The 23,025-nt window shown below is 36.5% G+C and overlaps 2 protein-coding genes across 2 annotated transcripts; one reads left to right on the top strand and one right to left on the bottom strand.

Moving 5' to 3' along the window:
* Positions 1-4,858: 4,858 nt before the first annotated feature.
* On the top strand, positions 4,859-19,387 carry LOC139959907 (tether containing UBX domain for GLUT4-like). Its single transcript, XM_071957833.1, has 17 exons — positions 4,859-5,017; positions 5,447-5,502; positions 6,133-6,348; positions 6,742-6,811; positions 7,311-7,384; positions 8,287-8,878; positions 9,413-9,517; positions 9,706-9,780; positions 10,307-10,446; positions 10,771-10,846; positions 11,535-11,601; positions 12,508-12,567; positions 13,830-13,882; positions 14,400-14,451; positions 15,167-15,242; positions 15,918-16,120; positions 17,016-19,387. The coding sequence occupies exons 1-17, from the start codon at positions 4,940-4,942 to the stop codon at positions 17,024-17,026; spliced, it is 2,004 nt and encodes a 667-aa protein (XP_071813934.1). The 5' UTR covers positions 4,859-4,939; the 3' UTR covers positions 17,027-19,387.
* A 129-nt stretch (positions 19,388-19,516) lies between these two features.
* On the bottom strand, positions 19,517-23,010 carry LOC139959908 (THAP domain-containing protein 1-like). Its single transcript, XM_071957834.1, has 3 exons — positions 22,851-23,010; positions 22,318-22,534; positions 19,517-20,892 (listed from the first exon to the last, which is right to left on the bottom strand). The coding sequence occupies exons 1-3, from the start codon at positions 22,919-22,921 to the stop codon at positions 20,362-20,364; spliced, it is 819 nt and encodes a 272-aa protein (XP_071813935.1). The 5' UTR covers positions 22,922-23,010; the 3' UTR covers positions 19,517-20,361.
* Between the last annotated feature and the right edge of the window lie 15 nt (positions 23,011-23,025).

Raw genomic sequence — 23,025 nt, 5'->3', positions numbered from 1 at the left:
TCTTATTATGTCTTCTGATATCTTCTAGTGTCTTTTATTGCCTCTAGTGTCTCATTATCTAACGTCTTCCTATGACTTCTATTGTCATCCTATGTATTCTAATGTGTTCTATTGTCCTTGTAGTAGCTTCCGGTATCTTCTCGTGTCTTTTAATGAAAGTATATGGTGGATGAAGCCAGTTGCTTTAGGAAGGGAAGGGAGAGGAGGGGGAGGGGAGGGCAGAGGGGAGGGGGAGGGGGTCTGCATCTTTAGGTAAAACTACATCCTCATATCATTTTTGTAAATTAGTGATATTTCGTTTATACATGTGACAACAGCAGAGAGTGTGCGATATCATTAGTGCAATTGAGCTGAAATGTCTCTTTTTCTTTCGTTTCTAATATTGCAATCATTCACGGAGGAAAAACTATGCTCCTATACAACAAATTGTGAAATTTTTTAAGTATACAGAGAACATTGGCAGATAAGAAAATCATTCCAAATGTATCGGGTTTCAAGGAGAAATCAAATAGAAGTTTATCTGTCCAGATGACATCCTAGAGTAGGAGAAGGTTTAGCCAATCCAAATAATTAAACTCAATCAACAATATTTCGAGTTAGGGAACGAGATTTCGAGACGCGGTTTTAAACTGAAGAGTGTGGAATATTGACGTGGTTTCTAGCTAGCATTGTGGAATATTGATCCCTTCAATATAATTTCCATGTTACAAAACACCGCAATTAGCCATTAAATTGCCTTTTAGAAATCTCTGCTACACATGACACAAACAGCAAAATTTGGAGCTTCGTGTCGATAATTAAAAGCTATTCCATTATTTTGCATAAAGTGTAAGCTCAAAGGCTCAGGTCAAAAGCATTTATATTCCCATGAGAGCGGTTATGCATGTATACAGTTTAATTTTAATCGTTGCAGCGTCAGGTCACGTGCCTTTCTAATTAATGGAAATGAACTAAATAAAAACTGCTGCATTTAAAGGCAAAATAGTCCTTCGTAAAATACTACTTTCCTGACCTGATTACCGTCGCTGGCTTATTATACCCTATCTCGTTATTTCGCTGAATATTTCTCTAATTGTCAGCATATTCCAAGGACCGTACTTCAACAATGGATTTTTTCCCCCATTAATTCTTACCATCTGATAACAACTGAGCCATCACATCGTAACTTATACAGGAACAACGCAAATCCTTGACACTATTAACACATTTTCCGTACTGCAGCCTCTGTGCGAGTATTATGTCCTAAAAGAATTTATTGTAATACAATCATGTAGCAACATAGCCTATTAGGAGACAAATTCATATGGCATCCTAGGTCATAGTCCGAGTTTTTTTTCTTTATTGAATGGTTTTAAAACTTGGAGAAAGAAAATCAAGCTTCGTCTTGACTTGACAAATATCACGCTGTAAGAGACATAGAAGGTAACGATGTATGTATTTATCTTGTTTGTCCAAACAACTAAAGGTTTGCATCAGCTTTGGGAATACAAAGTGAATATTGTTGCCACGCACATAACTATATGAATTCGTTAGTACGTTTAAAATTGTGGATCGCATGATACTCCTGTGGAATGAGCTATCTGTCAAAAATAATAAAACGAACGATCAAATTTAAGATTAAAATCAGTTATAATTATTTAATTCCTGATTGTTTATAACAGATTTAAGTCTTACTTTTTGTTTTACAGTAATACAAGACAAACCAGTTCGTGTTGACTAAAGCCGATATGTTAGCAATGGCAGGCTGTTTAGAAGGCTTGACAGGTTATTATTATTATTATTATTATATATATATATATATATATATATATATATATATATATATATATATATATATATATATATATATATATATATATATATATATATATATATATATATATATATATATATATATATATATATATATATATATATATATATATATATATATATATATATATATATATATTTATATACTCCTGCACCCTACAGCTGAAATACTTTTTTATGTACGTTTGCCGTTCAAGGCAAGTATATTATTCTCCTGCCATGATTTTGCGACGAAAACCAGCGTATTCGTTACCGTCGAAAGTGTCCTTGAATTAGACTTAACCGAAGATTAAGATAACATAGATAATTGAAGTGATATTAAGCTGCAGGCGTTGTCCTATATGAATATCCGGCAAATTTGGTACATATGGTACATTTATATATATATATATATATATATATATATATATATATATATATACAATTTATATTTTTTATAGTTACATAGGGCCTATATATATTTATATATATTATATATATATAATATTTTTTGAATAAATTGCAATGTGTTTTTTCAATGGTTAAACTTATATTATTTTTATCATTATTATTGTAACGACTTCCCCAAAAATGATAACTAATATGGAAGGGTAGTAACACGGCAAATGATTGTATGTAGCCTAATTGGCATGCGATGTAACAACCGATGCATGCCTATATGATATATACATTAACAAAAAATTGCGGTTATATTTTTCGGGCAAGTCGTTACAGCCCCCCCCCCCTCCCCCACACATCAAATTGGGCTCCTACGCCTATGAATATAATGGTTTCAAACACAGAATAGGTTATTTCAATATAATGTTATGTCAACGTTAATTTCAGTAAGTTATAATGATAATTGTAATATCTTTTTAGAGAAATTATTACAGAGCCAACGCCCACTTAACCAGGACCGTTTGATTGTTCAGATAAAGTGCTTGGAGGAAAGGGAAGTGGCTGTGAAGGGAAACGGGTTGTTGATTCGCATCCGGTCACATAAATGTGTCGAATCACACTTAATTGTTCCACTAATTTACACACTAAATTCGTAGCATCCCAACAGGAGATTTTGTAATCGAGACGAATGATAATAGTCAAGTCCTTGTTGCAATTGTGGCGGGAAAATATGACACCAGTTAACACAACAAAGCTTGTATATAAAATTTAATTGTCATTAGCCCACTTTGACTGTTTATCCATATACGTTGAAAGAAAATAAATACATGCATATATCCTCATATGGTATCACGTTATCACGTATTCGTTTTCGGCATAGGCATATGCTATCGTTTATTAAACAACTGCAGGGCAATTTGAGATTTCAACAACAATATTCAGTCTCGATAGGGCGAATAATTAAGTGTGTAAATTGGAATTGAAATTTTACTAGCGAAATACCGCAGTATATACAATCACTACTTTCATTTGATATACTGTTGCCCTTGGGTAATTATTCTAATTTATACCAATAACATGGTTAAAAAGTACCGCGGAAATTTGCAAGTTGGGAATAATAAATAGGCTCAGGGCATATTCATGCAACACCTGGTTATATACTGCATAAAGGCGCCTGCGGCTATTAATTGAAAATTTACAAAACAATTCCACTCACTTCATTATGCGCATGTCAAATAGCTGATTTTTGTTTGATAATATGCCACTAGATCACATAATAAAGAGTCGCACATGCACTGTTTTGTAAGACGCAGCACATAATATACGTTAACATCATTGTTACAGTTGCATGCCTATGTTACATTGGGTTAAAACTACGGTACTTTACAAACCTTCAAAGTGTGGGTCGTGAGGCTTTTTAAAGTTGCCATCAAATTTCGGAAGTAAAAGAAGTTGCCGATAATTGTGAAAAAGTGGAAATGTCTTGGACAGAAATTACATCAAAAGTTGTAAACTATATCATTTCGCTATGGACTGAATGTAGCTAACTTGGCACCCTGAAAAATTTCCAAAAAATGCAGGGATAGGAAAAAGGTACCATAACTTGCCCAGGCTACAATGTGAAGGGTCCCAAGAGTTGGAGAGTGCCAGGGCATTTCATCTCTCCCTCTGTCTCCGAGATATTTGCAGTACTGGGTGGATCCCAGTTCCCTCTCGAAACTGCAAGTCTCGCGAAATGCTTAGTACATGGCTTATTTTAATTTATTCTCTTGGAAAGAAAATCATATCTTTGTTTCTAACGACATGGAATTAGCCAAGGCGAGCTTTATATAGCTGTAGTAAAACTAAAACGAAAACAAAATAATCTATGGGTGTTTCAGCCTAGTATAATCTTAGCAGATCGCATTTGAACATTTGCAGTTAACTGTTTGCCCAGGAATGAATTGAGGGAAAAAATACTACCGACTCAGGGAACTAACGGCAGGTGTTGGAGCCTTGAAACATGCGGAGCCTCGGACGAAGATAGCACCAAATGTTACGTCGCCCAAGGGACTTGCCTAAGGGAAAAGACCCGCCGCCCCCATTTAAGAAGTTTGGTAAAATCGATAGTGCTTAGATGGAACATGATGCTATATTTTACAACTTTTGAACAAATATGAAGAATTTTTGGGCTGTAGGGTTATACGTATATATACATTTTATATATTTATGTACCGTAAACTAGGATTTTTTGGGTAATATTCCGTCTGCCAGTGGGGGAGGGCCGGGGGGGGGGGCCGGGTGGGCTGAGCTCCAAGGATTTTTTCTCAAGGGGATAACACCCCTCCCCCGATGTTATATGATAACTTTTTGAAGTTAGCGCGAAGGTTTTGGTGCGATGCCGAATTCATACAGACACAGTGATTATTCTATCTTCCCTAGTCCATACAATGTCGGGTACCGGTTGCAGAGCCTATTTTCAGAACTTGAGGTTGCTTTCATGTTTATGGTCCTCTGTAGAATCGAAAAATGCATCTGTCAATGTTTACTTCTTGTGTTATGAAAGAAGCGAAAAATGTTACAATAATACAAGTCACTGTACCAATTTAACGCCCTGTGTTGAATACTTTACTAGAGTCCACTTGCGACCAACTGATCCTCTACCACGTTAAGACGAAGTAGAAGAGTTATTTCTTATGTGCAACCTCGTGAACATTCACAGGACAAGTCATTGTTGAATTACAGTTACAAAACAGACGGAAAAGTAAGAATGTCTACCGTAAATATCTTGTGTCCGAACGGGCGAAGGTTTAATATTAAAGTATCTCCAAATGATACGGTAATGCAGGTAAATACATTTCTTCCTTTTTCAATGTAATACTGGCTGAGTGAAAGAAACACGCAGTTTTAATCCAACCGGACTAGGCTAGATACCTATATAGTTTGGCCTAATTACGCGAAATTATGTTACTTGCTAATTACAAATTACGAATCATTCGAATGGTTCAAGGCGATAATCACCGTGAATAATTTTCCGGAGGTTCTTTCAATGTTGTTTGTTTAAGGTAGTTTAGACAGGTTGCTAAGCTATTCCCTCGGACTTAGCCTGGTTAGTTTCCTGGCAACAACTTCATGGTGGTTTACTAAGTCTGTGCACTAATTTTGTTAGCCAACCTCCTACTGTAGTATATGGTATCAGAGAGATGATTGTGGCACTTCTAACTTGATCATATTTCATGTCTTCTATGCTATGAAAAGTTAATATTTGTTTTTGCAGGTTCTTGAGAAAGTTTGTATCAAAGGAAAGTTCTCTGCCAATGAATATGACCTAAGGTTTGTAAATTGTTCAACTTCACAAAGTTACCAAGCTACATTTATAAGGCTTTCTAGTTATCTTACCATAATCTCGAACTGATTTGGAAAATTGTTTGACAAACAACATTTATTAGTTAGGATAATTATCATCATGTTTTCAATAAGTGTTGCACAAACCATTTTTCCAGAAAATCAGAAGTATCCGATCAAGTGGTACTTAGGACAATAGACCGTTATAGAGTGAATGCATCCAGTCATGGTCTTAAATCAGGGAACTTCTAGTACAGCAAAACTGTGCCATTTGAACAATTGGAAGAAGCAGATCAGGTTGTTCCATTGGGAATCCTGCAAATGTTCACAAAAATTTTCAGCCAAGCAATTCATGATTTCTTATCGTTTGATACTATGTTGAGCATCATATAATAATTCATGGTATTAGAGTCAGTTTCTTTATTAGTTGGAGACACTATCTTCTTATTTACTTGTAGAATTTATTTCACAATACACATCTACAAAATAAATTCATAATGATTGAATTGACATTGAACAGTCATAACTTATAAGATTCTTATACAGTAGAACTGGATTGGCTAGAGCTTTTTAAAGCCGTTAGATTTTTATATTATTTTAATTTTACTTATATTGCAGACACCAAAAGAAAATTTTGGACGTCACAGTACCTTTTCGCTATGCCAACATACCAAACTTAGCTAAACTTGAGATGGTGAGGTTAAGCAGGCCCAGAGGAGAAAGTAAAGTACATATTGCTCTGCAGGTTGATTCAGGAGAGAGGCTCACTCATGATTTTAAGTCAGACGTCAATCTTTATGATATACTGTTGCACTGGGACTCTGTAAAGGAAAGGTAACACTTCTGCTTGAACTGGAGCTAGTACAATAGTTTAAGTACTGAGTACTTTGCCTTTGTTGATCTGAGAAAAGGGGGAGGGGGGGGGGATGTGGGACCAGGCAGGGGACTTTGAGGGGATCAGTAGAGAGGGGGTTGCATTGGGTACTTGTAGCCAGGGTGGGTAATGAGGAGGCAAAAATCAACATTTCAAGAGACAAAAGACTTTAAATTACTGTTTTATGTGAAAGTATTTTAGCATACCATGTTATTATTTATGACATTCTCTACTGATTGCATTTGTGAAGCAAGAAGCTTCAGAAAAGAATCTCTGTAAGATTAGAAGAGCGATTAGCAAAGAGTTTGCAAACATGTTTCTGTTCTGTCTTGATTTTTTTTTATCATAACCAGTGGTCTTTCAAAAGTGAAAAGCGATGGCAACCAAACCCTACAACCTGTCTGTATTTATATGAGGAGAGAGGTAAGGGAATTCCTTTTCAAAACAAGAGTGAAAAGTTAACCGCATCTTTACATAAAAATCTCTTTAGTTTGTTTAATACTGTTTAGTCCATTTACAGTAGTCTAGTATTTATACTTTGAATAATTATATGATGAGAAATACTTTGAATATTTATATGATGAGAAATTTGAAGGAATGACTTTGCCAAGTATGAATATTAGATGATATTCTCACCTTTACATACATTTATAACATATTATGTCTCTTTACTGGATACAGTAGTCTATTTGGCTGCATAAACTTGTATCGTAATTGAGGGAATTTCATCTGCAAACATGGATTGAAAAAAAACTTAAATAACTTTATGCAAAACTATAAAAACTGTTTACTATTGAACTCTTGTTTAATAATGTTATTAAGTAAACCGTTAAATATGTCTATCTATCTACACTACATTAAACATGGGGTAACATGTTTCAATTCTTTTTAATTTGGTAAGCCTGTACTTTAATTCGTTCAGATTATTGGACAACCATGGTTGCAGCATCTCTCCCTGAAGTCGCTTGGATTAACCAGTGGTAAAGCTGTCATCAGGTACTAGTATACAAGTCATCTTCCATTGTCATCTTCAAATTCATTTATGCACTAAGGAAAATTATCAGTGTTCCACAACTTTTAGAATGTTAAAGATTTACAAATAAAAAAAAGAGACAGTACTTTAAGATGTCAGTTTGTGTAGGTCTGTGAACATGTCTGGTATTTCCCAGACATTCAAATCCAAAGACGATAATGTCATATCCTAAATGGATGTGATCCAAAATGTTTAATGATCTCTGAATTAAATTATTCACGGTTTGGTGAAATAGCTCACATGCTGGGAACATGCCCGGTGAACTTGCATATTTGATGCGCCTGTCTTTCTAAAAATAATTTATACCGGTTGAAATAAACTGAATTGAAGTGATTGAGAAGTTCATGGGTCGACTGTGCAGTTTTGCCGAAGGAAACGTGCGTCTTAGAAAACGCAAATTAAGGTTTTTTAAACAGTTCACTTTGACTTGAAAAACAGGTTTAAGAAACTTTTCTTCAACAATTGATGACAACTACTAGTGATCAACTAATGGTGCCATTATGTTTCTGCATAGACTGCAGCTTGCCCAGTGTCACAGAAGTAGATAGAACAGATATGACCACGCCCTCTGTTGATTTTGGGTGTGGCTGGAGAGTGACATTAAAAAATCAAATTTCTTCTGTGTACAACGCCACTCATGTTATGTATACATGTATCAGATTTATCTAGAAATTGTATGCCTATGTGTGACTTTGAAAATCATCGGTATGTGTAAGCCATCCCTTCTGCTTATGCTACACTTGTCATTCACACACATTGGGTGTCCTATGCAAGCTAGCTGCTGCGCACAAGAGGTGTGAGCGCGAAACACATATTTTGATAGGCATTTATAACCTGGTGGAGTTTCACTCTTCTTTACAATCAGACACTTGCACAGGGCGACTGAGCTTCCTCCTGCTCCTGTCCCACCACAAACTACCACAAGTTGTCCCCAGACAAAGGAACAGCCAGCTCTAGATGCTTCTGTTTCCTCAAAGGACGAAGAACGAATGAGAACAGTAAGTGAAACTCCACAACCGTCAGCCAAGAGTTTGGAAAATACCACTGAGATAACAGATGAAACACAGAGGGCAGCAAACAGCTACCGGAGGACTCCCGCTGAAGACATGGACACTACGGAAATACAAGCAAGGAAAGATGGGACTAATGGCCAGAGAGATCGCTCCCAGGAAGAGCCAATGGAGACAGAAGAGGTACAAATGAAATCAGAAGTTGTTGCCAGTGGTCAGTCCAACAAAGAAGACGACTTCAAGCAATCCCCGCCAGGTGCAGTTCCCAAGGCAACAACGCAAAATGAGTCGTCCGCTGCTGGGAGATCAGAGGTTCCCATGGAAACACTGAGCAGTAACGAAACATCGTCTGTGGATTCATTCTTGCAGTCCCATGGTGCATCAGCGGCCTCTCTAGACAAACGGACTAGAGAGAGAATAGCGTTACTTATGAAGAAAGAAGAAGAGGTAGGTAGTACTGAAATGAGATTTACAGCTTCTAAATCTTCATTTTGATCTGCAAGAGGATGTACACTCCCCCCCCCCCCACCCTACTCCCTATATTGACAGTGGCTTTGAAGACCTCAGGCCACATCCCCTCGTTTGAAAATCCTTCATCCACCCCGGTAAAAGTAATTCATGAATTGAATGCTGATTGGGAAATCCTTTCCATGCCTATTTACTGTGACTCCAGACTGCTCCCACCCTCCCTCCCCCCTTCCTCCCAACAGCACCAAACTGGTTCATATAGATCACCATCAACTAAGGGGCTGGTTAGTGGAGCACAGGACTTGCAGTCCTAAGGTGATGGATGTCTAACTCCAATTTCTAGCTGATAAATATCTTTGTTCTTTCCAAAAGAAATTAAATTGTCTCGGAACACAGGACGACATTGTAAAAAATCAGCTGTGGCATCATTTTGTTCTGAGGATGTCAGAAGAATTATTGCTCGGATGGAATTCAAAAAGCGCTTCATATTTACTTTTGATGTTTTTCTTTCAGATGATGAAGGAAATGAATGAAGTAGCTGATCAGTTAAGAGCACAACAGGTTGCTATGGCTACTAATCATCCAAACCTTCCGACTTTGCCAGAGCAAGAATTCAAGGTGAAACACGTTGTTCTCTATTTGTTTCCCTTTTAGTAATTCTTCAATTTTGCATTGATAAGTTTTGCTGACTTCCTTGTTGCTACTTTTCAATAGTCCAATATGACTTCATATTTATAAGCACAGGTAGTCAAAGTGTGGCCCGAAAGTTTTTCAAAACCTTATTAATTTTCCCCCTTTCATTCCAGTTCCCAGAAACACAGCAGGAAATAGAAAGAAAAAAGAAACACAGGCAACAAGCTGAAACAGAAGATTTGTCCAAAGTAAGTTTGGCCATGAATGAATAAAGAAAAGTTTTGATACTGCCGATATTATATTGTAAGGAAGTAAATACTTTTTCTGGTGGTGATGTTCTTGTTTTTTCATTTTGTATTAAAATTGCTGTATTGAAACACTTTATTAGCATTTCCTGTTTGTGTTTGTGTACACCGTTTCACAGTTCAACGCTGACTTAGTTGGCAGGGATATGTTCTATCTCTGGTAGCACAAATATTAAGTGAATTCATGTAAGTGTCCCATTTTGAGCAGACCTAACAAAGATAATGTTGTGTATGTTTCCCTTCTTTCCACAATTTTTAGTGGTTTAGTTTGTCATTAAAAGCACTCATTTCCATTTGGTAACCTGAAAACCTGAATATTATTTCAAATAAGACTGCAACTTATCAAGCAATAAAGAAATCTTTGATTATACATTGCATTGTTGTAGGATTTTTCATAGTTTATCCAATTTTACTTGAGTTTAAATTGTCAGTATGGTACTAACTTTGTATCCACTGACTTTCCTTTCAGCCCTGTGATAGAAAAGTTCTGGTCTTCGATGCTAGTGATACACTGCCCTCTAGTGAAGATTTTCAGGATCTACCAGACAGCTTTTTCGACACAACAGCTGAAGATATACGAAGACTTTTGTCCGATCTAAAGAATCGCCAGTAAGCAAACCCAGCTTATTCTGCTTTAGTCCTGGATTGTAACACTCATCTCAACATGCTGTTATGTTATATTTTAGCATAACTAATGAATTGTGTTAGCCCTGGATTGTAACACTCATCTCAACATGCTGTTATGTTATATTTTAGCATAACTAATGAATTGTGTTAGCCCTGGATTGTAACACTCATCTTAACATGCTGTTATATTACAGATCATTAGTAATTCCCATTAAACCTCTTCCTGGGATTCTTTTTGTACAAAATACAAATGTTTTCATGTGATGTTACAAGCTTTGATGCATTTCCTCTATTTCACACCTGTAGGTCCTCAGATAGGCCGTTAGAAACCAAAGCAATGAGGGATTCAAAGAAACAGAAACAAATGGCAAAATATTCTAAGGTAAGTCAGGTCTTAGTCCCACCCAGATCAGGTCATAGTCCCACTCAGATAAGGTCATAGTCCCACTCAGATCAGGTCACAGTCCCACTCAGATTAGATCACAGTCCCACCCAGATCAGGTCTTAGTCCCACCCAGATCAAGTCATAGTCCCACTCAGATAAGGCCCCTAGTCCCACTCAGATCAGGTCATAGTCACACCCAGATCAGGTCACAGTCCCACTCAGATCAGGTCACAGTCCCACTAAGATCAGGTCACAGTCCCACTCAGATCAGGTCTTAGTCCCACTCAGATCAGGTCACAGTCCCACTCAGATCAGGTCACAGTCCCACTCAGATCAGGTCACAGTCCCACTCAGATCAGGTCATAGTCTCACTAAGATCAGGTCATAGTCCCACTCAGATCAGGTCATCGTCCCACTAAGATCAGGCTATAATACCACTCTGTGTCTTTCACATTGTAGAGCGAGCTTGTAAATATGGTCTGACATGGGAAAATTTGTTCAGAATCATAAAATGTTTTCATTCTATTGGCTACTTTCTTGTCATGCTATGATTGTATCAAGGAAGAGCAGTGTTGCAATAATGCTTTTAAGGTTTATTTCAGTACTAGTTAATATGCAAATGACATATTGATTACTTCAAAACTTATAACACTGTTGTAAATGTATACCATTATATTTATTCCAGGCTACTGTCAGGATTCACTTCCCAGATCACAACATTGTGCAAGTGTTCTTCAGGCCTAAAGAGAAAGGTATGGCTTTTGTGAACACATACCAACGGTATTAGTGTTCAGTTCTATATAAAGAGTATGTTAGATATAAACATATATCCAAGGGTGTGTATAATACTGATCAAACATACCGGAAAAGGTATGGTAGATCTGAACATTTACCACAGGTGTTTAGTGTTCAGACCAGAAGAGGAGAAGAGTGTAGTAATTATGAACATGCAGCAAAGGGCATTAGTGTTCAGAAAGTGGTTAGAAATGATGGTTATAAACATATAGAAAGGGTGTCAATGTTCAGATCTATTGAGAAAAAAAGGTATGAAAGTTAGAAACATGTATCAAGACTCTTTAATAACATTCACTCTTATGATTTTAATAAAAAAGTATTGCAGATACCAACTTATGCCAAGGTTGTTAGTCTTCAGGTCTAATTGAAAAGTGTTTTGTGGTTGTGAACTTATCGATATACCAAGAGCGTTACTGTTCAATTTATCCTAAATTAGCTGTTTCTGATTCACCTAAAATTTATAGTCAGAGCTGCTTTTTGGAGTTGACTTTTGTTGATTTGTCAATGCAATATAGAACCAAAATACCATAACAAAATAAATCTTTGTTTAATAGCTTGCCTGGCCAAATTTATATCTCTAGGTGTTGAAATTAAAGTCGAACATTCCATAAACTTTTCTTTCCATAAAGTTTGCTACCATTCGGTGGTTCGCAAGTAAAACTGTTTCTTTTCAAAGTTTAAAGAAAGTTTGTGTTTCTGTGAGTCCTGTTGGTATTATTTTCAGAATATTAATTTTTTTCTGATGTAGAGAAACCACATGCTAAATTCCTGCAAAAAAAAAACAAATGCTTTTAGACACTTTCAAGAAGTATTGTTATTTTACTTTGTGTCTCACTAATAATTTACACGTCTTACATTTTCAGTTGAAGCCTTGTACCAGTTTGTGGAAGAGAGTCTGCATGATAAAGCAGCATTCTACCTATGTAAGTCTATATACTTAGCTCAAACTTTTAACAAAAGGCAATAAATTGTTCTTGTAAATCATGTTTGTATGTATCTTAGATCCTCCTGCAAGCAGGAACTCGTGCAGAAGCCTCATTGGCTTATCAAAGCCGCAAGCTGACTGAAGTCAGTCTCTTACATCCATATTTAACGTCCATGATTATGAATTGTCAATTTTCAACAACTCTGTAACTGGATGACATACATTAATCTTGGAGTGACTCGAACCGGGGACCTTATGATTGAAAGGCACCGGCATTAACCACTGAGCTGACACTCCTGGGTCATGTCAATCATGTCATGTGATGACATGACAACATGACATGATGTGACAACAATCATGTCATGTGAATGAAACATTACTTATATCACATGGAAGAGGATTTCGAATATAATCATGTCATTACATAAGTGATCTTACAATGCATGTAGCACTAGGATTGTCATTAGCCATATTGATTGATTGATTAAATGATTTATTGGTATCAGTAGAAAATGAAATTATTACCAACATAGCCATGCAATAGAAAACATCCTACTTTATTTTGGTTAAAGGTTAAGAAGTGTGCTAAATGGTTCCACTGTTTACTTTGTGCTGAGGTAACTTTTAGTGCCAATTTAATTTGGATTTGGATCCACCCTAGTTTTTGGTGAACGATAGCTTTAGTCTTGCATAGTGTAGTAAACAATATCTGTATCTTAAAGGGTGTGACGACTCGCACACAAAGAAACGTCTCATGCCGGTAATCTGACCTAGTTTCGAATAAGGTGTAACAGAAGTGTTAGACACCACCATTGATCCCAGAAAATACACACACAGCTTGCTACCGTTCGGTAATTAGACACTAGTGTACAGTCAATACATACAGCTAAGGTCAATACCCACAACAATGTACATAGCAGCGATGGACATCTCAGGTCTAGATAAAAGATAACAAGGTATCACGTTTCATTACTGTCTGCAACTTGTAGCGACAAGAAGAAAACTTTACTTGCAAGCAACGGAAAGTTAACCTTTTCAGAGCGCTGCACGCAGTTTGGGGGGAGTCTGCAATGCCTTTAATGTAGCTCAGTTTCAACTTAGCTTTCAACAGAAGCTTTAATAAATCTCAGCTCAACCTTAGTAGTGAATGATGGCATAGGATTTCTGTACATTCTTTGCTTGATGGAGAAGTTCTTGTTTTGTGGTTAAAGATTACATCATTTTAATCAATGTAATACTTATCATTTCTCTCATACCTAGATACCACTCCACCCAAGACCATCTTGAAAAACAAAACACAGACCTTATTTGAGGTAAGTCTTAATTTCCCTGAAATGCAGCTTCATCCATTTTTCTGGGGATTTGATAAGACCTTCTGTTTCTACATACATGTATGTATGTATGTATTTAAGATACTCCTGCAAGCAGGAACTCGCGAAGAAGCCATCATTGGCTTTTCAAAGCCGCAAGCTGACCGAAGTCAGTTACTTAGATTCATAGTTAACGTCCATGATTATGAATTGTCAATTGTCAACAACTCTGTAACTGGACGACATACATTAATCATGGAGTGACTCAAACTCGGGACCTTACCATTGAAAGGCACCGGCGTTAACCACTGAGCTAACACTCCTCAGCTAACAATACATGTAGTTGGCTGTTGTCTTAAGGTTACTAATGAGGTTCAATAACACCCTACTTGTTCTGATGGATTCTGACAGGTGCAGGAGTTAATAGTAGTAACTATCACTGGGTGAGATTTGTGTTTGATGATAGAAACAGGAATAAGTGAACAAAAAATAAAGTCATATTGAATGTTTTTGTTTACAGGCTAATCTCTTCCCAACTGCCAAAGTTTACTTTGGATCTGACAGCACACAAGGTAATGTCATACTTCATCTTATTCTTCAGAAGTGTGTTAGTATTTGTGATTTGATGCCTTTGTTTGACTCTGTATTTTAATGTCCTAAGAAAGGAAGAAAATTAGGCCACCACACACTGCCCGCCCCGACATGCATGAACCCGACCCGAGTCAACTCGAAGGTTGAAAACTAGTTTCCGAAAGCCAAGAAGACCCATATGGTCTTACAACAGATCCCTGCAAGATTATTCAGTCTTACACACTGGTCAGTTTTTCCACATACAACACAGAACTTAGAAGGAAAAACGTAACACTTGTATGCCCTGATATAGCATGTTTATAATGCATTTATACAATTATTCAATGCAATTATTCAAGTTTGTGTTATTTGAGTGTTTTCCAAAAGTCATATGAGGTTAAAATGAAAGTTATAATAATCTATAGAACAATGGATTAACAGTTTAATTTGAGCCTGCTCCGAAGATTGCCGATGTCATCATCTCTTTAGCCTTAAAGGAGTGTACTAGAGACTAAGCATAGTTTAAAGATCATATCTTGACAACTGGAATGGCTATCAAAACAAATACTGTCATTCAGAGTTTCTTGTACTACGATATATCAAGACTAAAATTCTGCCTACAGTTATCCTTTCAGTACAGTAGTGTAGATTTTATGAACAAAACACTAAGGAAAATCATGCGGTGCTGATGAAATTATCTTGTTTTTTCTCCTAAAGATCAATATTTATCCGAAGGAACTCTCGAGAGAAAGGTAACACTGGCTGAAGCAGTGGCAACGGTCTTCAATGAGAGGTAATCAATTCATTTCAATCTTTATTATTAAAGCCATTTAAAGTGGATTGCCTAATTAACATCTAATTAAACATTTGAAGGATATGAATCCCCTGAAGAAGAGAACTATTTGTCAGTTCTTCACAGAATGAATCTTGTGTTTTTCTGCTGTCGTTGTGGAGTGCACATTCTATCATCCTCACAGGCCTTTTGCTCTGTAGAACCTATAATTGTAAACTTGTGTATAAACCTGTCTTGCTTTGTAATTAGTCACAAATAGACACATGTGTAAACTTTGAACCAGCCTTGTCGTATGGGTACTAAGGCATGAGTATGAGTACAAGTAGAATTTACCTCGGTATGAGTTAAAGGCTTGAAGAGGGAGTACAAGTATTGTATCTTGTACCTAGCCACTAACACTAGATTTCCAAATTGTACCAGAGTACAAAGTACAAATCGTTGAGGGAGATTATGATTACAGACAATTATGATAGAAATCTACTTTAAAGCTTAATCTTAGATATGAAATCAAACTAACAGTTTCTCTCAAGGGGTTTTTGGTTTCGTAATGCAATTGTTTGGCAAAATGCCTAATTGTTTGGCAAAATGCCCAATACATCATCCGATCACACACAGAATGCGAATCTATCGAATTATTATTTGTTGCTCTACATCTCGTTCCTTTTCCGTTTATAGTCCGTCATCTTCGTCAGCTGATGCAACATCTGTCGGACGCTCCTCCTCATCATTAAGTCAGCCGGGTCCATCCTCCGGATCTTCCGGTTCTTCATCAGAGACAGCCACCCCATCACAGAGTAAAAGGAAACCTGCCTCTCAGTCCAGAAATACATCCTCATCAAGTAACTCCAAGGGACAAGTACCAAAGTGGTTTAAACTAGGTGAGCTGTCAGACTTGTTATGTGGTGGAGGTGGTATAAGTGTTAACTAGGCTGATATTAGTATTGTGAAGATCAATAACAATGTGCATCATGAAAAATGTCAACTTGTGAAATAATTGAGAATTACAATATGAGTACTGTGTGCTTTAACTAAAGCAGTGTTTGCAATGGTGGCAGTATAGCATCTGTCCAATTTGTGGGTTTGGACTATACCAGGGAATCGAGTCCATTTCTTTTAAATTAAAATATAAAAAATATAAAAAAACACTGTCACCTGAATTTTTCAGTAATTTTTTCTGAACTAATGACTTCGGTGGGAACCACTCAGTTGCTTGTTTGCATCTATCCAATATTCACATCTATCCAATATTCACATCTATCCAATATTCACATCTATCCAATATCAAACTAATATCTGTGTCTCTTGTAGGAGTAATACGCAAAGCTTTACGATAAAGAATATTATAAATAAATATTCTTCCAAATTATGAAACTGGAAAGTTGCATTGCCACAGGATGTGATCAAGTCAGTTACAAACTCAATGCGCTTTGTTGTATACTTGAATTTATTTTAAATTTAACAATGGCTAAACAGACTACTACTACAGGCTGAGAAACAGGAAGTAAGTATATCTCTGTCTTCCTTGGTTGAGCAAATAATTACACATTTTATGAGAAGATCCTTGAAGTATTAAACCTAAAATATTAAAGATATTGAAGATTTTAATCGATACATTTGGTAAGTTGTTTTCTGGTAAGTGTTCCATTCTAGAAATCAATGTCAGTTTGCACATTTTATTTTAAGCCAGAGAGGATTTGTTCCAGACCTTCTTGTCATTTTTCGGAGGAGTGTCTCCAAGCTTCAATTTACCTCTCTTGAAATTCTCTTTTGCAGGTAAAAGCTAGCAAACTTTCCAACGATGTTAACACATGCTGATGAAACTCGACAATTTGTTGCAAAGCCCTGGCTTCTTACGTTACCAATCTTTGTTGCATACGATCGAAGACGACGGCAGTTATTTTACAAACATTCTGGGTTGTTGGTCATATTTCCATAATTTTCCTGTTGCAACTCATAATATATCCCTGGTCATTGTGGAAGTCTGGTGCTAGTTTGTGAGCCCTTATTCGAATATTGTGTAATATATGGTACAATGAGCACAATACCATGTTGGTCTTCAAAATGACCATATGCCATGACATCACACATAACAATTCAATTTAAAGCACATTATTGTTACAAATATATTTCAGCTCAGTTCATCTCAAACAACTAAATATTACAGACATATTGCTTGGGTTTTCTTTCATTGATATCCTCTGTTTTTGAGGAGTTTCATAGAAAGCTTGCAGTGTGATGGAACATGTAAATCTGAATGCATGAAATGAAACACTTGATTGATAATCAGATAAAGCTGAATAAAGATAGAGATAAATTAGTGAAAACAAAGGAAACATTGTTACCATTTTGAACAGGGTTTATCATTTAGTCACCTAGCTTCAAAAGCAAATATTAATCAAGGTCCAAGAGCTACTTTTTTTTTTAACAATAAGGATGTTTTCACTCAACTTTTGAAGAAGAAGAAGAAAAATAGTGAAATATAACAACCTAACTGCTTTTCATAGAAGTGTGTTCCAAGAAATGATTGCTGTACAGAGATAATCACAATTCTTTATATCATGTCTGTTGTCATGGTGAAGGCAGATCATTTTCTCCTTGTTGCATCTTAGCATTTTCTCTTTTGAAAATACTAGCGATATCTTAAAAACATTAAAAAAAAAATTAAAAAATATGCTCAAGGGGGGGGCGGCTGCCCCCTTCGCCCCCCTTGGCTACGCGCCTGCACTAATTTTAAATGTTGGAATTGTAAAAGGAAAGAAAAGAAAAGGAAGATGCAAAGAAAAAAATCTGGGCCGAATAAGAAACATTTGAATTTAAATGGTAATAAATAGAACCTACAATATGTTATGTATTGTAAGTCTTCTATTGAAACAGCATTTATAGATTCAAGCTATGGTCAACATTTTGTCAAAATCAAACCATACCATAGCAACAGTTATGTAAATAATGGAATGCACCCAGTTGTGATATTGCCATCTAAGCCACTGTTTCATAGGCAAGAAACGGTGAGGTGTAGTTTTCAGTGTAACGTCTGCCACCACACTATTATTATTGAAGATAATTACTAGTGTATTACAGCTTTCTGAACCAGTAGATAAAACTGTAGAATTTTCACAGACCGTCATTGCCATGGTAACCTAAATATAGAGTGAATCTTGTGGAAAGTGGAAGATGATTAAAGGATGGCTTTAGGTGCAAGATTAATTGGGATATGTCATAGACTATTTAAACTCACAGCTGGTTGACCAGGTTGTATCCCAATTACATTTCTATGTTTTCAGAAATGATCCCACAACTCCACAAGTTAAACATCTGAGACTCAATCAATGGAAGTGGCTGAACTACTCAGTCTACTGTAGCACACAGACGATGAGGTCAGTTCCTGTAATTAGGAGCTGATTACATTATCAATTGAGCATAGGAGAGATATCGCATATTTTATATCAAAATTTCTTCAATACCCAGAATAGCTATAGAAAAGCTCAGATTTTCCTTGTTTATTGTACTAAGACGTATCAAAACAAGAAATCTTAGTACAGGAAGTAGAATTGGATTATGTAGCTGTAGCAATGTCAGACAACGAACTGCTCTTAAGCAATTCTACATACATTTCTCCCACCATTTCGAGTACAAGGAAAGCAAGACTCATAGTTTCTGTCAAATCTTGTCCAAAGTAAACAATCTACACTATTATATAGCTTTAATTCAGTGTTGTATGAAGTTCGTCAACTTTTCCTCGTACGTAACATACAGAGACTAAAGTGTCAAAGATTTGGCTGGTGTCAAGGAAATTATTAAACATCATTAAATATTATTAATTGACATGTTATAATTATTAAATATCATTAAATATTATTAATTGACATGTTATAAACTCTTGATTTAATCAAGAGATCTCCCAAGTACTGGAGAATATATTTGTAGCCTAGTACTTGAATTACCTTATTTGAATGATTGCTTAATAGTTGGCAAGGAGTTTGTCACAAAGTGAACTTTACATTTAGAAGAGATTGTTTGTAACTGTTTAGGGAAAATGTTAATATTCAGTCATCTAATTGTTTTTGTTTAATATCTTACCATTTTCTCGAATGATACTTTGTTAACTTAATTATTCATAAATCAAAAATAAAGACAAGATGAAAAGATGTAACAAATTGCAGAGAGTTTTCATTTCCTTCTTTTTATTTTCATTTATGAACAAGTATATAAAACGGATCAGCAACTATCTGTGGTAATATCCATCGATAACCTTTTTGTGTTGAACGGTCAAAACAATATTAAGAATGTATTAAAATTGAAGAGACGTGAGTTGGTAGTACAGACTCCAGTCATTTTGTCAAAGATTATAAAATAACTCCAATGTCTATCATATAAAATTTCAAGCTGAAATCAATGGAAGATGTTTGACTCTATGGAAACTTTGTAAGAGATAACATTTCATTTGAATAAGGAAGGGAATTTCTTGAAGTGTTGTAGTTTCCAGATTAAAGAGTGTGTGATTCTCTGGTTGCTTGGCCAAGTTTCATTTTTAACAATGTAGGAACCATAAATGGGGAACAGACACAGACGTAAAATGTGAATAGAGATAATTACTGTACGTTGATCAACTGCTGCCAAAATTAAGCAAATTCCTTGTTTCTTTTTGCAACATATGACTTTCATCCACAAAATCATGTTTCTCATGCTTAAACCCCTATCATAGAATATTTGTATGTAAAGTTCTGTTGTGAAAGAAAGAAAAATAGGTTATATAGAATAGTTCGACCACTCACATTTCAAACTTTTCTTCTCATGTATATGTCAGAGCCCAGCAGGTCATTGTTAACAAAAGGCTAATCATTCATCTTTACATTCTATCAGTTCGTTAATATCTGTCAAAGCTTTTCTGGACTGCTACAAACTGAATGTATTAGGTCTTTTTGTTTTCTTTCTAAAAGAACCAGATTTCCTATAAGAACCTTCTTATTGGAACCTGCAAAGAGTTAGATGCATCATATCTTTACTCTTGACGAGTGAAATTCAGCCACACATATGGAAAAGTCTATTCCAGTAGCTATGTTAATAGTCGTACTAAGATGTATTTTTTTGACTGCAAGGAAGCAATCGAGCAAGCTGTCCTTCATTCCCCCTGTGACATGCTATTTACTCTATTAAAGAGCTGTTTCCATGTGAGTCCCACGACTAGATCATTCCTGCAGACGACCTGAGTGGGTTGGTTAGGGCTGGCTCTCGTGGTGGTCGTGGTGGTCTTTTTCCCCGGCGTGTCTTCTTTGCTCCTCTTGAGCATCTTGGCCAATTCTCCTTCCGAGGAGGGCTTAAGTCCGCACTCGCAGCACTGGAGAATCGACTTCAGTTTGTCGATTGCAAAGTCCAAATCCAATTTCCTCGAATCTCTCCTGCGGACCTTCTCCTCCAACCTCTTGATCAAGATACTCTGGGAATGGACTTGACGTTTTAACTCTTCAATCTCGGCTACGTAGGCCGACGGGTCCTCGGCTGCATAACTGACCGTGGTCCGCTTTCTCTTGGATGGTGTGACGGCGAGTGTCTCTTCAGTGGCTCCTTCCAAATAAGTGTGGTCGTGCTGTATCTGGGGCTGAAGTTCTTCCGGTGTTGGCACTGATTCCTCTCCCAAGGCTTCGTAATCAGGCTGTGATTTATAAAGTCAATATGAGAAAAAATGTAAAAGTAGAACAATTGCAAGAAACAAACAAAAACAATCACAAAGGGGAAAACAGGACCAAACTGAAAATAATATGAGTCTGGTGGCCTGTATACCTGCAGTGTAAGTAGAATGTATGGGGTTGCAGCAGCCTGCCAACAACATCTGTTTAGAACGATATCAAGAAAATAACAAATTGGTACCCAAAGGATATATCTTAAATACACTGTATTGCTTACATGTCATCTTTTTATTTTTTGTTTCGTAATACATTGTATAAAGCATGATACTCTAACTTGAGTGGCCAGTAGGCAGTCCAACCACAACAGTAGTGCATTGTATAAAGCTTGTTACCATAACTTGAGTGGCCAGTAAGCAGTCCAACCACCACAGTAGTGCATTGTATAGAAATTGCTACTATATTTTAAGGATGCAGTATAACCACCACAGTAGTGCATTGTATAAAGCTTGTTACTATAACTTGAGTGGTCAGTAGGGAGCCCAACCATTGCAGTAGTACATTGTATAAAGCATGTTACTATAACCTGAGTGGTCAGTAGAAAGTCCAACCATCGTAGCTGATGAACTACTGAGTTTTATTATCCCTGATCATAAAATATAAATGCAATCTTTACAACCAGGAGTTGACATTACCAATATCCTGGAACGTATCAAAACATAATTTTATGCATAAAGTCATCCTTTAAAGCTCAAGGGATGATAATTTAGTGTTCAGATTTACTGTTTTTGTGGTTATAAGGATCTGAATCTTGTCTGTTAGAAAAATACAATGGTTCCCATGTATACCAAATGTGTGATACATCTTTCCCCTTGAATAGCAATTTGCCTAAATATTTTGTATAGCATTTTGCTCTGTGATACAGGATAACTTATTCCCTGAAGCTGCATTTTGCATTGCATTTGTCACAATCAAGTGGGTCCCTTAATTAAATCATTAAAGGAAATTAGAATAAAATTACTTAAATGATTAAATCCACCAAAATCGCAACAGAAGCCAAGAAAACAAGACATACAGTAACTCTCAAGGTTTCGCAAATGAAACAACAGAGCATTCGGTAAAATACGAAGGGCAGAAATTTCTGGACTGGGTGAAATAATTGGTTCAGTCTACTGACCAGTGATCACCATTGCAAAATCCGACTGGACAAGATTTTTCCAAGAGGAAATGATTTCTGAGATCAGAAAAAATGAAGAATTTTCTCTCTGATCCTTAATGTATGAAAATACTGTTTGCTCAAAATGCAGTAAAAAAAGGAGATTTAAATTTACATTCATGGTTTACATTCGTTGGTAACAAATTCATACTTGTTGATAAATATACTTAATGACCACAAATTTCAGTACTACCATCTTTATCCTGGAGTCTGAACACTGTGCAACGCATGTACTTACAGCAACTTTACGCCAGACCTTCTTTGGACCAACTTGCAATAATGTGGGAACTGCCTTTTCTTTCAGCCGTGAGCCCTGCTCAAAGTCAAAGAAACACTTCTTCAGAAAATGTTGTTCACAGATACCATGATGCGATGAACGACTGGGTTTGAAATCTTCTGGCACTTTCATGTTAGTTCTCCATTTTTGGTTGAGCTCCTCATCTTCAATGGGGAAGCTGGGGAAGGAATTAGGAATATGTTAGTGTAACCTACTGTGCCAAAATGTCAACTCTTGATGAGTACAATCTTTGACACGATCTTCACTGCAAAGAAGCCCCACCATGGGCTGAGCATAGACATTTTTTAAACTTCTTACAACCTAGCCTTGGGCCTAGCCTTACGCTGCAGTACTGTAACACTAACACTTTTCTTCTTCCAGTCAGGCAGGTTAGGTCAGGGCCTATCCATTCTAGAGTGCCTTCTTTATATTATAAGGCTACAACAAGCTGACGCTTTTGTATAAGGCTATGCTCAACTTTAAGTTAATCTTACCTGAAAACTTTGACCCGAACGTTCTTTTGATACACCCAACCACAATTTTTGGCAGCACAAACTTCTCTCATTTTGTTACCTCTTCAAATCACGAAACAACAACATTAGAAGTTAGAACTCCGTTTCAGAAGCGGTGGGTCTGGATCATGGAACGCCGATAATGCAAATCAGGTTG

Source organism: Apostichopus japonicus, chromosome 19, assembly GCF_037975245.1.
Source record: "Apostichopus japonicus isolate 1M-3 chromosome 19, ASM3797524v1, whole genome shotgun sequence".
NCBI classification, from domain to species: domain Eukaryota; kingdom Metazoa; phylum Echinodermata; class Holothuroidea; order Aspidochirotida; family Stichopodidae; genus Apostichopus; species Apostichopus japonicus.
The sequence above is the reverse complement of the archived record's forward strand: the minus strand, read 5'-3'. Positions and strand labels throughout refer to the sequence as shown.

Coding starts and splice junctions, on each gene's coding strand:
- LOC139959907 (XM_071957833.1), top strand. CDS start 4,940: ATGTCTACCGTAAATATCTTGTGTCCGAACGGGCGAAGGTTTAATATT. Junction 5,018..5,446: donor CAAATGATACGGTAATGCAG/GTAAATACATTT, acceptor TTGTTTTTGCAG/GTTCTTGAGAAAGTTTGTAT. Junction 11,602..12,507: donor CTTCAGGCCTAAAGAGAAAG/GTATGGCTTTTG, acceptor TTACATTTTCAG/TTGAAGCCTTGTACCAGTTT.
- LOC139959908 (XM_071957834.1), bottom strand. CDS start 22,921: ATGAGAGAAGTTTGTGCTGCCAAAAATTGTGGTTGGGTGTATCAAAAG. Junction 22,535..22,850: donor GTTCGGGTCAAAGTTTTCAG/GTAAGATTAACT, acceptor TTCCTTCCCCAG/CTTCCCCATTGAAGATGAGG. Junction 20,893..22,317: donor AGGTCTGGCGTAAAGTTGCT/GTAAGTACATGC, acceptor TATAAATCACAG/CCTGATTACGAAGCCTTGGG.